At 44.1% G+C, this 14,961-nt stretch overlaps 1 protein-coding gene across 1 annotated transcript in view; it reads left to right on the forward strand.

Moving 5' to 3' along the window:
• Positions 1-315: 315 nt before the first annotated feature.
• PKHD1 (PKHD1 ciliary IPT domain containing fibrocystin/polyductin) overlaps positions 316-14,961 on the forward strand; it is a 440,275-nt gene continuing 425,629 nt past the window's right edge. The window contains exons 1-5 of the mRNA XM_055574400.1: positions 316-444; positions 2,923-3,000; positions 3,632-3,776; positions 8,049-8,157; positions 11,711-11,768. Coding sequence (XP_055430375.1) covers positions 393-444; positions 2,923-3,000; positions 3,632-3,776; positions 8,049-8,157; positions 11,711-11,768 — 442 coding nt within the window. The 5' untranslated portion in view covers positions 316-392. The remainder of the gene's footprint in view (positions 445-2,922; positions 3,001-3,631; positions 3,777-8,048; positions 8,158-11,710; positions 11,769-14,961) is intronic.

Consider the following 14,961-nt stretch of genomic DNA (forward strand, 5'->3'; position numbering starts at 1 on the left):
CCATCACCATTAGCTAGTATTTTGACTCTGGAATTTACTTACTTTTAAAATGTAAGTGTTTGTTTAAGAATGAATTCATGCAAGAGGTTACTATTACTTACCTATCTTACGTATGCATAAAATAAGTGAATGAGACAAGAAGAGGGGGTAGAATAGTGATGATTTTATGTAAGATTCTTAGATTGTCCTTTTCTTGCAAGTTGGGATGATGGTGGGTCTCTCAGAAGATCCTTAATTTTCCAAGTTTTAACACAGCAAAGCAATTGTATGTAAGCAAAAATGATAGTCTTTTTTTTTTCAGTTTGTTTTTATAAAGCTATGCTGCTCCAATCAAAATTGAAGATGTGTTTAATGTCTGAGCAATTTTGAAAGGATCGATTTCAGCGGACAAGATGACTGGCTGGCTGTTCTCTCTGACAAGTATCAAAATACTACTTTTGGCAGGTGAGTGAATGTATTATTGGGAAAGGTTGAAGGCAGGAAGAGAAGGGGACGACAGAAGATGAGATGGTTGGATGGCATCACCGACTCAATGGATGAATTTGAGGAAGCTCTGGGAGTTGGTGATGGACCCGGAAGCCTGGTGTGCTGCAGTCCACGGGGTCACAAAGAGTCGGACATGACTGAACGACTGAACTGAACTGAACTGAAATATTATTGGGGATGATGTATTAGTGTCTGCTCTAAGACTGAATTTTCTCTGCTTAATAATTTTTTTCTGTTTATTAGTTGAGGTTGTACATTAAACAGTTATAAATATATACTTTAATTTTTAACAGCCAGTGGAAGTTGCTGTTATAGTCTAGAGCTTTTAATAATAACTTATAATCTTCTTTTTATAATTCCTTTTTGAGCCATACTATGCAGTTCTTTTTAGATTTTATTACTTTATCTTCCCAAAGGAAGGCTTAGCTTGTCTTAGCAATGAACGGCCAACTAAAATTTTCTTCTCTGAAATTGTGTCTCTACTTTTCTCAGCGAATTCGGTTATCCTCTGTATCTTCTTGGGGGCTTCCAAGGTGGCGCTTAGAGGTAAAGAATATGCTTGCCAATGCAGGAGATGCAGGAGACAGAGGTTCAATCCCTGGGTCAGGAAGATCCCCTGGAAAAGGAAATGGAAACCCACTCCAGTATTCTTGCCTGGAAAACCCCATGGACAGAGGAACCTGGGCTGCAGTCCATGGGGTTGCAAAGAGTCAGACACGACTGAAGCAACTGAGTGCACACACATCTGATACAGCTTTGAGGGCGAGTGTGAGCTGGTCTGGCCAGAGTGCCACCAAAGATTGTGTTCTCGTGAATGTGCCTTTACTGTTAGTGCAAGTTCACGTTCCCAATGTCGAGTGAGGCCGAACAAACAGAAACGTCAGAGTTTGGAGCAGAGAAACGTTTATTGCAGGGGTGTCCAAGGAGAACGATAGCTCATCCCCTAGGGGAAAAACAAAAGCCAAACAAACCTGAGTTCTCTGAAGAGTTTCAGGAAAGCCATTATAAAAGTCAGGTGAGAGTTGGGGGGTCATTGGGTCAGCTGTCACAATTCTGACTGATGGCGGTGAGGTAACCAGATGCTGTCACAGAGGTTAACATTATCAGTCCTCAGGCTCCTGAAGGCCTGGGGCTCTGTGCTCAGGCTCATCGAGTAGTTAACATCTTCTGTTTGGTGGGGGATTTTCATATTTGCAGAGCAACTTAGGAAATGTGAATCAAATACTGTTATCTTGATGCCTCAGAGAGGACGTAATGCAGAGGCTATGGGGAAAAGCCTGTCGATGCTCCCTGTCCCCCACCTCCTGGGAAGGCCCCATGGGGCCCTTCCTACTCAGTTGCATCGTCACTCTTGTGCACTGTGCCACCCGAATATATGTACATGGATGCCCTGGGCTTGCCAGAGTTGGCGTGGCCTTGATGATCCTTTAACTTTTCTGATACAGAAAATGAAAAGTGTTTTATAGGCTTCACTGGGGAGCTGATTTTTGCTGGCTTTACCTCGGACAAGGAATGTCCATCCAGGAGCACCCTCAAAGATGAGGCGTTGATAACGTCATACTCAGCCTGCAGTCTGTATGGGAGAACCCAGTTTAGTCTAGTGTGCAAGTCTATAGTGTTTTTTGTTGTTGTTGTTGTTGTTTTTTAATACCAGCACTGATTCATGCTTCACTGCTTCTCTGAGCAGGCAAAGCAAACATTTAGAGGATTTTGTATTTGGGGAGTCATTCTGATCATGTATTCAAAACAGGATGGTGTACTGAGTAGGAAGATTAAAAATAGAGACAGCTTCTAAAAGTTTCTGGGAAGTGAAAATATTAGAAATAAGTGGTAACTGTAAATACAACCTGATGAATAAAGAATTCGATGCAGGAGATGCAGGAGACGCAGGTTCGATGCTTGGGTCAGGAAGATCCTCTAGAGGAGGGCATGGCAACCCACTCTAGTATTTTTGCTTGGGAAATCCCTTAGGTAGAGGAAGCTGGTGGGCTACCATCCCTGGGGTCACAAAGAGTCGGACATGACTGAGTGATTAAGCACACACACATATAAAATATCCTGATTAAAGAGTGAGAAAGAGGGGAGACATATTTCGGTTTCCATTAGGAACCAAAATGTATCCTTGAAGCTTCTTCCAAAGGAAGTGGAAATTCAGGATAGTCTTGGTGAACACTGGGGTTTTGGATGTCTAGGATCAGTCAGAACTTTTCCTAAAACGGGAGTTTTGAAGGCGTGATTCTCCAGACTGAAAGCACAAGGGACACTTTGTCAGAAATGCAAATTCTTGGGCTTCACGCAGACAGAAGCAGAAGCTCTGGGGGTGGGACCTTGTTCTGGGCTGTATCAAGCCCTACTGGTGATTCTGAGGAATGCTGAAAGGAAGCTGGGGGACTGAATTTGCACACTGAAGCCACTGTCTCTCCTATTTACTTACAGTGCCTTGTCTGAATATCCACATTGAACCTGAAGAAGGAAGCCTTGCAGGGGGGACATGGATCACAGTCATTTTTGATGGTAAGTTTTGGTCTTGCCAAATACAAGTTTCTTATTTACTGATCTAAAGAATCCTAAAGGATGTGAGTCTTTGGTTTCTTCTTGTCTAAGGCCAGATGTAAAAGAGGTCCTGAAGGGGGATGGACCTAGGGAACACCCTCTCTGTTACAATCAATAGGTGCCCACTTGCTAATGTCACATCACACCATTCCATGTTTGGGTCCATTTCCTTATTCTGAGCTGTGGAGTGGACTCAAGGAACCCTGATGAGATGATGCACATGTAGCATAGAACTTGGCAATGTGACCCCAGAACCTTGGTTATCTTCCTTGTTGATAATCCTACATGCGGGAGTTTCTAAACCATGACTCAGTGTCTCCATCTTACTCCGCAATAAAGAGTAACTTTCAGGGTTGGAGAATTCTTTCCTGGATTTAGACGGAGGGACCTGAAAAGAGAATTTTTAAAAAAGTAAAGTCATAAATGAGAACACGCATTCATATGGCACTCAGAAATGCCTTTGGAAATAAGGAGCCTTTGAATTTTAGGTAAACTTAGTGCCTCCCACTGCCCCCTTGTGGCGTGTTTTTGTATTGCCCAGTGTGGATTACAGCTCTGTTCAGCCTGAGACTCCTCTGTGCCTTGTGTTCAGGTTTGGAGCTGGGTCTCCTTCATCCCGCCAATGGCTCTCAACTGGAGATCCACCTGGTGAATGTGGCTCTGCCCACGCTGCCCAGCATACCCTGTGACGTCTCCCCTGTGTTCCTGGATGTCCCAGCCGTGATGTGCAGGACCAGGTACCCGGGACTGGGAAGGCCAGATGGGATGAGCACTTTCTGCATCTCTGTAGCTTTTGGTGGTGAATTAGAGCAACTTCTGCAGTGATTGCATCTACTGACATAGTTCCCCATCAGGGCTTTAAGGCTTAATGAGGATGAGATATGGGAAAGGATGAGACTCTGGGAAAGATTTTTTAGAATTTTACAATATTTATAAGGATGAGTTGGATTATGTTTCCAGTTGTTGATTTTTTTGCAAGGTTCAGATCTTAATAAATGAGGCCATTTTACCATCTTCTTCCCTCGTGGTTCAGATGGTAAAGAATCTGCCCTCAGTGCAGGAGACCCGGGTTCAATCCCTGAGTCAGGAAGATCCCCTGGAGAACGGAATGGCAACCCACTCCAGAATTCTTACCTGGAAAATTCCATGGCCAGAGGAGCCTGGCAGGCTACAGTCCACGGGGTCACAAAGGGTCAGACGTGACTGAACAACTGTCGCTTTTGGAGTAGGCATAATTGTAATGACTGTACATTAACTAAAAACCATTTAGAAAGGAAATTCACCTTAGTCTTCAGTTTCTTTGCTGAGTTCGATGTGATGTTTACAGGATTCCAGATTTTCTATCGTCCTACTTAAGTTTTCGTTGGCCACCAAAGTTTACACTAGTTCATTCTTTCTTTAATATCTTAGACATGCTGCCTGAAAGTGGATCATTCGTTAAGAGAAAAGGAGATTATGATTTCCTTTTGTTTTCTGTTTTCTCTTTCAGGAAAGCTCCCCCTCTTCTATTTCTGCCTATTGAACAAACCATACTGCACACACTCCCTCGCCCTTAAACAGCCAACTGAATATCATCTTTCCCTTCCTTCACAGGGGGACAAGTAGGAAGTGAAATCCAGGCTTTGAGGAAGGAGCATGTTCTAGGAATTCATCCACATAATGTGTGTGTTTGTGTGTGTGTGTTACACACTTTCTTGTGCAATTCATCTTCCTTGAGGGAGGACCTTTTGTAATTTACACAAAGGCACAATATGCACAGCCTTAGTGGCCCAGTTTGCTCAGCTTTTTGTTTCTCCTGACACTATGGCAGCTGTTCACTTTTCAGATTCATCCTCATGAAACTAAGTGCTTTGAGGACAGAGGATGTGATTAACTCATCCTTGTAGTCCTTATGATGCTGAGCACAATATCTTGCTAGTAGAAGATGCTCAATAGATATTCCTTAAACTGAAGTTCCTTACAGCATTACTATAGGGAGAGATGATTTCAATAGGTTATATAATGTTTTAGGGGATAGAGTTCTTGCAAGAACTTGCTATAAAATAAGTCAAAGCTCTAACAATTTGTATGTTCCATTTTCTCAACCCCAACATACTAATGACTTTAACATGCACCATTGACTTTATATCACCATTTTAGAAGAAAAGAAATACAACCCTCTTAAATGTACTCATTGATTGGAAGATGAATATCAAATTAAATTAGCACTCAAACGTGGGAAAATAATCAATGAAATACTGCTATTATAATAAAAAGACATGTCTGAGTTTGCAAAATTTGGCATTGGAGCGTCTAAATCAGCGCTGCCCAACCAAGATATAATGCGAGCCACAAAGAAAACTTAACCTTTTCTAGTAGTCACTTAAAAAATTTGAAAGAAAGAGGTGAGATTAATTTTAATGATACATGTTATTTAGCTCAACATATCGGAAACACTGTCATTTTGCATGTAATCAATACGTAAATTATTAATGAGATACTTTATACCCTTCTTTGCGTACAAAGTCTTCAAAACCCAGTGTGTATTTTACCTTAATAGAATATCTTAATTGGTACTAGCCACAATTCTTCTTTTTTTAATAAATATTTAATTGATTTCTTTGTTTAGGGCTGCACTGGTCTTCGTTGCTGTGTGCAGGCTTTCCCTAGTTTCGGGGAGCAGGGACTACCCTCAGGTTGCAGCGCGCGGGCTTCTCATTGCGGCGGCTTCTCTTCTTGCAGAGCACAGGCTGTAGGGTGTGCAGGGTCAGCTGTGGCACACAGACTCAGTTGCTCTGCGGCAGCATGTGGAATCTTCCTGGAGCAGGGCTTGAACCCCTGTCCCCTGCATTGGTAGCCGGATTCTTAACCTCTGACCCACCTGGGAAGTCTGGGATTAGCCATTATTCAAGCACTCAATAATCACATATGGCTAGTGGCTAGCACATTGGACAGTGAAGATTTAATATTTAGGGTAATGCTAAAGATTTTAAGAGAAGTTTTGGAGGGGAGACACTTCTAAAATCTAACTCTGTATTCATCATATTCTCCTCTCACAAAAATCAGACTGAATGGTGGCCTTGAAAAGGCAAAGAAATCACTGTGATCTTCATGAAAAGAGGAGAGAAGGTCTAGGACTCTCTGGGGGATATGGGGAGTGTTTATGGGCTGCTGGAATAAGTGTTAAGTCAAGAGTTTTTGGCAACATGTAAAATCAATGCCTTTTATCAGAAAGAGCCTCGGACTCAGGTCCTACTTTGCCCCTCACATTGGTGTTTACACACCCAGATCCCTTAATCCATGAATATGTGGTTGTTGTTCAGTTGCCAAGTCGTGTCTGAGTCTTTGTGACCCCATGGACTGTAGCCTGCCAGACTCCTCTGTCCACGGGATTTCCCAGGCAAGAATACTGGAGTGGGTTGCCATTTCCTCCTCCAGGACATCTTCTCCAATCCAGGGATCAAACCTGAATCTCCTGCGGTGGTAGGAGCATTCTTTACCACTGAGTCACTTGGGAATCGCCTCTATATGGAACTCATTATTTTTTAAAAGAAAACTAGAGTAGATTATCTATCAAAGTCCCTTCCAACTCTTTACAGGACAGAATTTTTAAAATTTCAGGTACTTTCAATAAAAGCTTCATAACTTTTGCTGAAGGATCCAATCTTTAAAGTCTAGTGAATGCATGGGTAGAGGAGGTAAAAAGTGAAATACAGGTATCCTGGGTTAGCTCTGCTTCACAGGTGCAGAGGGCTTCCCAGATAGCTCAGCTAGTAAAGAATCTGCCTGCAGTGCAGGAGACCCTGGTTCAATTCCTGGGTTGAGAAGTTCCCCAGGAAAACAGACAGGCTACCCACACCAGTATTCTTGGGCTTCCCTGGTGGCTCAACTGGTAAAGAATCTGCCTGCAATGTGGGAGATCTGAGTTTTATCCCTGGGTTGGGAAGATCCTCTGGAGGAGGGCATGGCAACTCACTCCAGTACTCTTGCCTGGAGAATCCCATGGACAGAGGAGCCTGGCGGGCTGCAGTCCATGGGGTCCCAAAGTGTCAGACACGACTGAGTGACTAAGCACACACAGGTGTGCACACACATGCAGGTGCAGGAAGGAAGCCTGAAGTAGTGAAGTTGGACTGGCAGCTTTGGCAGTTCATGTTTTTTTAAAAAATAATTTTATTATTTATTTTTAATTAGAATATAATTGCTTTACGATGTTGTGTTAGTTTCTGCTGTACAACAATGTGAATCAGCTATAAGTATATCCCCTCCCTCTTGAGCCTCCCTCCCGTCTCCTTATCCCACCCCTCTGGTTCATCACAGAGCAGCGCTGAGCTCCCTGTGCCCTCCAGCAGCTTCCACTAGCTGTCTTTTTCACACGTGGTAGTGTAGAGATGTCAGTGCTACTCTCTCAGTTCATCCCACCCTCTCCTTCCCCACCAGATCCACAAATCCGTTCTCTACATCCGTGTCTCTATTCCTGTCCTGCAACTAGGTTCATCAGTGCTATTTTCTCTAGGTTCCATGTAGATGTGTTAATATATGATATTTGTTTTTCTCTTTCCTAACTTACTTCACTTTGTATGACAGACTCTTTATTCATCTGCTGCTGCTGCTGCTAAGTCGCTTCAGTCGTGTCCGACTCTGTGCGACCCCATAGACGGCAGCCCACCAGGCTCCCCCGTCCCTGGGATTCTCCAGGCAAGATCACTGGAGTGGGTTGCCATTCCTTCTCCAATGCATGAAAGTGAAAAGTGAAAGGGAAGTCGCTCAGTCGTGTCCGACTCTTAGCAACCCCATGGACTGCAGCCTACCAGGCTCCTCCATCCATGGGATTTTCCAGGCAAGAGTACTGGAGTGGGGTGCCATTGCCTTCTCCGCTTTATTCATCTACATCACTACAAATGACTCAGTTTCTTTCCTCCTTATGGTAGCATGATATTCCATTGTATCTGTGTACCACGTCTTTATCCATTCATCCGTCAATGGCAATTCATGGGTGATTCATACGGATTTCCACTTTCTGCCCTCAGATCTCTGCTGCCTGAAGCACAGGAGGGTGTGTACTCCCTGGAAGTGCAGGCTGGGGGACAGGTGGTAGGCAGCCCACATCCAGGACCACAAGACAGCCGCACTTTCAAGGTGGGTTCCAAGGAGGGAGGAAAGTGTGTTTACCTGATCTGAGGGTGTGCCTACACTGTCGACAAGCAAGTTACACCTCGGCTAGGGAGTCTGTCTGCTTTGCCAGGATGAGAGGACAGGTAGATGATAGTTATGGGGTTTCTGAGACTATCTTAAGAAAGTTAGTATAGAGCATGTGAATGTCAGGGTCTTGCTAAGTGCTTTATACTCATTAACTCAATTTTATGGGGTAGCTTTTTATTATCCTGCTTTTACAGATGAGAAACCTGAGACTCAGGGAGATTAAATAATTTGGCCGTGTTATCAAGTTCATAAATTGTAAAGCCAGAATTTGAACCTGCATTTAAATCCTCATTTAAATGGAAGCCCATAGATGAGCCTCAAAGATTACCATTGGGCATCAGTGGTTCATCTTACAGAGATCATTTGGAGTATCAACGTGGTGAAGGGACTCAGGGACCCAAGTTGTATCTTCCTCTCTGCTTCACGGTTGATTTCTGCTTCTCTTTCCAATCCTCAACCAAAAGGGCATTTGCTGCTGCAATTCTCCTTCAAGCTCAGAGACAGCCAAAAGCAATCAGGGCAGGGTGGGGTGGGGGTGGTTTGGGGAGAGAGAGTGAGAGTTTATGAGCCAATGCTTGGGCTTATTTTAGAGGTTCCATATGCATTAATTTTACATTGGGGCTTAATGTTGTTTAGTCTACTGCCCATTTCAGATTGGTTTTATTAATACACTAAAATAATCTCTGAAAGCATAGGTTCTAGATTTTCCATAACGGGCAGTGGTTCAGCAGGGCCCCTTGCCATGGTTGTACTTCCCACAAGGAGCCTCCATTTAAGAGGGTTCCTAAGAACACAGTTTAGTTATTAATTAATGCTCCTTTACAGCAAGTCTTCGTTTTCCAAATTCATCTCTCATACAATCTGCATTTTAATATAGGCAATTCATCTTTAGAATTTGCCATCAATTCACATTTGGCAACTTGTTTCTCCCTCCAAGGGAATCTTGTTTTCCAGAATTTTGCTTCTGCACATATGAGGCAGAAAGAAAAAAATTATTCTTTTTTATTAAGACTCCCACCACCACCTCTACAGTGTCTCAATGAATAAAACAGAAGAGAGATGGCCGGGCATGGTCCTTAATCACCATGCTGTTTTTGGTTTTGATGGCCTTTCACCCCAGATAATAGTTTTCCTACTGATTAAAAGATTAGGAAGGAGAGAGAGAGGAAAGAAAAGAAACACTTCCTAAAATCACTTATTAAAGATAGCAAGTCCTTCAGTGGTTCCCGGAACTCGGTAAGTTGATGAAAAATCACCAGGGGATGCAGTTAATGAGAGGCATTCTGAGCTGAAGGAAACCCGGTGTCTGCCTTTGTTTGGGGACTGGGGCTAGGGGAACCGTGTGTATTAAAAATTAATTCCACCTCGCCAGTCCACTCCAAAGAGCCTGCTGCAGGCACTGACAAGTTAGAACAGCTCACAGAAGGTTTATCAAGCAGCTGGTGGCTCGGCTTTGTCACTCTCATCCTCTGCTTCTCAGCTCCCCATCTTGCTGCTGCCGACCCTACTTGGGCTCAGGGATCAGCATGAGGAAAGCCGGGTTGGAAGCTCATTAATTTTTCACTCTGTCATGTCTCTAGCTTGGTGGGTGACCAGAGGCCTGTTTCTCTTAAAAAAAGTACCGCTTTATGTCATGTCAGCTCACAGAGAAATCACAAGTGGAGCCCTTTCCGAGGTTTCCCTCTGAGCCTGCTCCACCACCCTGAGAACCTGGGAGGGATGATCAAGCTTTCTTTCCCCTGCTCTTCTGGAGGAAGGCATACAGCTGAAGGGTAGACCCTGTATTTTAAGCTGGAAATCGACGGGTGTGTTTTCTTGTGTGGTTTGGACTTGGTTGTTTCATCTGCCTCCCTTTCTAACTTCTGGGAGATGGGGCAGTAACCACTGCTCTATTTCACGAAGCTCCCATGATAAAGTCCCAGTGGGCATGACAGTGGTCTGAAAGGTGTCCTGGTGGGGGTGGAGGTCTGGGTGCAGGAGGAGGCTGGGAGAGAGGGAGTGTACGTTTGGCAAGTGTGTGTGGAGCTGTGTTAATCTTTATCCTTCGGTGCCAGCAGAGACAGCTCCCAGCCTGTGAAGTCACAGCATTCTTATTTTGACCCCCAGACTGTGCATATTTTCTGTGCACTCTTTTCTAACCTTTTCTGTTAGGAAGGGAGGAAACTAACCTTGATGACAGACTGCACAGATGTGTGAATCAATACGTAAAGCCCGCACTTGCCAAGACACCATCAAAGTCCGTTGATTCACGATGTCTGATGAGGGCTGGAGATTAACACCGGAGTTACTCTTCAGTGACCTTCTCCCTGGGAAGGTGGACTCCTGGGGTGCTGGAAGCTGACCAAGCAAAACAATTTGCTGTCTTGGCTTTGCAGACAGGAGGTACAGTAGGTTTGGGGAGGGAAGGTGGTCTAGGCGCCTATAAGAGGTGGGGGTGAGGGTAGCAGGATGGGGAGACTGGGTCTGCTCCTGGGTGAATCGTTAGCACGTGGCTCAAACTGTGGCCAGGGCAGTCCATCCTTATGACTCTCTGTTTCTTCCCACTGGCCCTGGCTGTGAAATGCTGTAATCTGGGACTAACCCAGAGGATGATAGGTGATATGGAATTCCTGGAACTGTCTCCTTTTCTCCTTTGCTTCCGGGCAGTGTGCCAGTTGTCTCAGATGGGGCCTCTCCATGCAGTCACAAAAATGTAAATATCTCCTTATACCAGGCTGTGCCCAGGGATACAACCAATGACTTAGGCCTTGCCCCTGCCTCTCTGGAACTTATAGTTAGCAGATGATGTGCTTCAGGGAGTGACTTGAGTGCCACGACCAGGCTTCCCCTGCCTTTCCCATCAACGCTTGTTTCCATTATTTCCATTATTCTCCAACATTATTTTGGACAATAATGTGGCTTCTCATTCGTTGCGTCATGTTTTCTCCCCAACAGGCACCTTCCATTTTCCTGAACAAATCTCCCTTGCATATCTTTCAAACTTCTAATTTTCATAGCTTGCTAATCCCTACCAAGGTGTTGGCTGATAATAATTTAAGTTGCAGTCCTTTCAATTTAAATAAGCAGATTATTGTCCAGAAAAGTTAAAAAAAAAAAAAAAAGCACTTCAAGACCTCAAGATATCAAGTTGCAATAATGGAATTAAAAGGTTGGTATTTTAAAGCATGGCTTGCCTACCTTTCCTTTGGTAAAACATGCTCCTGGTATGACTGGTGGGCTGGTAGAAAGAGATTTGCCCAGGTGTGACTGATAATGGTGCAGGGGAGACAGATGACCTTGTCAGAGTCCCTTGACCTCATCTATGGAAGAACTATGACATCTATCGTCTCTGCTTCACAGAAATATCATGAAGATGAAAAGTAGTAGAAGTGATTTGAGGAAATACAGAGACTTGCTTCCGTAGATGAACGATCTGTGAGGAACGACAGGCTTCTTCTGTATGTTTTTGTGTTGTTCTGATGAAATGTTCGCCATAACATTTTCTAAACAGTTTTCCAGGGCACAGACACCAATTGTTTACCAAGTTAATCCACCCAGTGGAGTTCCAGGTAAGAAATCTATTAAGAAAGGAATAAATAAGAAGCTCTTTACCAAAGCTATTGTAAACTCTTCGACCCTCGTAGATGGTCTCTATAAACAGGAAAGTCTTACCACTTATCTGATATTGTTTTGAAAGTGAGTGTCAACCTCTGGTTTACTTTAAACCTGGTTTGGTTTCACCTCTGGGCACTTTTGCTCTATTACGTCACTGATTAATCAAAGGAATCCTTATGTGAAAAGAAAAAGAGACCAGCAAAATCAAACCAGGTGTTGCTGGAGAATGGAAAAAATAGATATCATCATCACTCCTAAGTTTATAATCATCCACATACTGCTGCTGCTGCTAAGTCACTTTAGTCTTGTCCAACTCTGTGCAACCCCATAGACAGCGGCCCACCAGGCTCCCCCGTCCCTGGGATTCTCCAGGCAAGAACACTGGAGTGGGTTGCCATTTCCTTCTCCAATGCGTGAAAGTAAAAAGTGAAAAGGAAGTCGCTCAGTAGTGTCCTACTCTTAGTGACCCCATGGACTGCAGCCTACCAGGCTCCTCCATCCATGGGATTTTCCAGGCAAGAGTACTAGAGTGGGGTGCCATCGCCTTCTCTGAATCCACATACTAGCAAACCTTTATTGACCCTTGCTGGGAGCCAGGATCTGTTCTAAGCTTTTGGTTTATATTATCTCATTAGATCCTCATAAGACCTAGTGCTATAAGAACTATTATTAGTTCCATTATGGAGATGAGAAAATGAGGTACCAAAAAGTTAAGTAATTTGTTTAAAGTCATACCCCTAATGAGTGGTCGAGCTGTTTGGACCCAGACAGAATCTAGAGAGGGCCCATGTACCTTTCATTGGTTGTATTTTGTATTGAGCCGAGTTGGGTGCCACTTTGAAGGCCATTAACTCTGGTCCTTATCCTGGGAGTTTGTTTATGAGTTAGTGAGCACACCGATATGCAGAGACCAAGAGGACAGAAGAGAAGAGAGAATGCTGGTGGGGTTGAGGCTGGACACAAAAGAAAGCATTGCAAATAAGGCCTGCCAAGCCTGCTTTAAAACTAAGTAGTAAACAGAGCTAGGATTACATACAATTTGCAGTCTGATTCTTGACAAATTCCTACATCTATTTTAGGTTTTTCGTTTGTTCAGGGATTCCAGATGGTTAAGTATGGGGATACAAGTTGTTCAATTTTTACTTGTGATTGGGTCTCAATACATGAACTGATCTAGTTTCGAATGGCTCAAGAATGTCGAAATGAATATCTTACTCACTGAAAAGTGTCTGTACTTTTGGCACATGTGTGTGTATAGACACACAGATGTAAGTGTTTTTTAAATTACATCCTGAAGAATATGAATTTGGCATTATTAGTGCACATTATTCACAGATCTGCTCCTTTCCATTCATCTCAGTAATCAAGACATGATCATGTTTTATTAAAAAGAGATGTGACCTGTGAAAGTCACATGCCGTCATTTTGCTCCCCCTGTTTGGACGATAGAAGCCTTGTTAGGATGAGGGATGAGGAGGGAGCCTGTTGTGAGCGGTGTGATGCAGGGCATCAGCTGGCACTCAGATTAATCAAGGCCATTTCCCTCACCCAGTTTGAGTTCTTCACACTGTCTTTTCCACCTTCAGGGAGAACTGGTTGCAGTGGTCCCTCTGGGCCGGATCCACACGGCTGCATCTTCAAAATCACTTTCCAGACGATTACTCTCATTTCCTTTGGGAAGCCTGCCCAGAGTAGCAGCCGCGGAGATGGGGGAGGTAGCGGGGACAGCAGAGATATTTTGTGAGCAGTTGATTTCCTATATGTGGTTAACAGTCCTCCACTGTAACATGGAATCCACCCCCTACATCCCCCAGCACATGGTCTGGCTTAGCCATTTGTCAGCTGCTGTTGGGCTTCTTTGTTTAGAAATAAAACAAAAACTCACGGGAATTCCTAGTTTCTATAACCTCCTATTTGTTTTTAAAATTGTGCCCATCAGTTGTAGAAATCATGCCTGCCAAAGCCAGGAAACTGATCATTTAGCCCTAATGAAATGAAGGTGAGTTATTTTGCTAGATGGCAACAGTAGTAGAGACTTTCAGACTCTACGTGCTGTGCTGTGATTAGCTGCTCAGTCACGTCCAATTCTTTGCAACCCCAACCCCATGGACTGTAGCCCACTGGGCTCCCCACAGGGCTCCTCTGTCCCTGGTGATTCTCCAGGCAAGAATACTGAAGTGGGTTGCCATGCCCTCCTCCAGGGGATTTTCCCAACCCAGGGACTGAACCCAGGTCTCCTGCATTGCAGGCAGATTCTTTACTGTCTGAGTCACCAGGGAAACCCAAGAATACTGGAGTGGGTAACTTATCCCTTCTCCAGGGGATCTTCCCAACCAAGACCAATTGAACCAGGTTCTCCTGCATTGCAGGGAGATTCTTTACCAGCCAAGCTACCAGGGAAGCCCTAGGCTTCCGCCAATCCCATGACCTTTGTCTAAGTCGACTAACTTCCCACTCATTGTACTCATTCTCTGGTCAAGTGCCTGCCATACTTTCTGGAAGTTTTCCATTGTTTTAGAACCAGTCATCCAATGACTGCAGCTAAAATCACTTCCTATTAATAAAACATGTGCACAGTATGTCAGGGAGCATTACTTCTTGGTCATGTTCTTTTTTTGGCCTTAAGAGTAGCCATGAAGAAATTCAAAGTCCTCTGAAGTCAGTGGCCTCATGAGCCCTATAGGTCCCCTTCTCTCTTCTAAGTTTGAGCTTTTGTCTAGTTAACCAGCACCTTTCTTATCTCTTAGCATTGTGATACTGGAAGATGACAGCTTCAGTGGTTAAATTCTATCATTATTTGGAAGGCATACTCTTGCAGGTTGTGGGATTGTGTGGTGAACTTGAACTGCATTGCCTTGCTCTGTTTGCTTCAAACCTTGCTTCATGCCGTTCCACAGATCTGAATCTAGGTGTTTTTCAACTGGAGGAAGTCAGCTCAAGTAGCATCTGGTATGGGCCCCAGAATGTTTCTGAGAAGGGGCTGTTCTAGATTTCTTTCCCAGGTCCTCTGAGCAGAGAAGTTGGGGGTAGTGCTGAGAGTGCCCTTGATGAAAAGGGTTGTTGATGCCTGCTCCCCTATTCCTACATACTCAAAAGAGGCCAGTATCAGGGGAAAACTTGCTGCCCGATGGAAGTCTCTGCAAATTG

Source organism: Bubalus kerabau, chromosome 3 (genome assembly GCF_029407905.1).
Source record: "Bubalus kerabau isolate K-KA32 ecotype Philippines breed swamp buffalo chromosome 3, PCC_UOA_SB_1v2, whole genome shotgun sequence".
NCBI classification, from domain to species: Eukaryota; Metazoa; Chordata; class Mammalia; order Artiodactyla; family Bovidae; genus Bubalus; species Bubalus kerabau.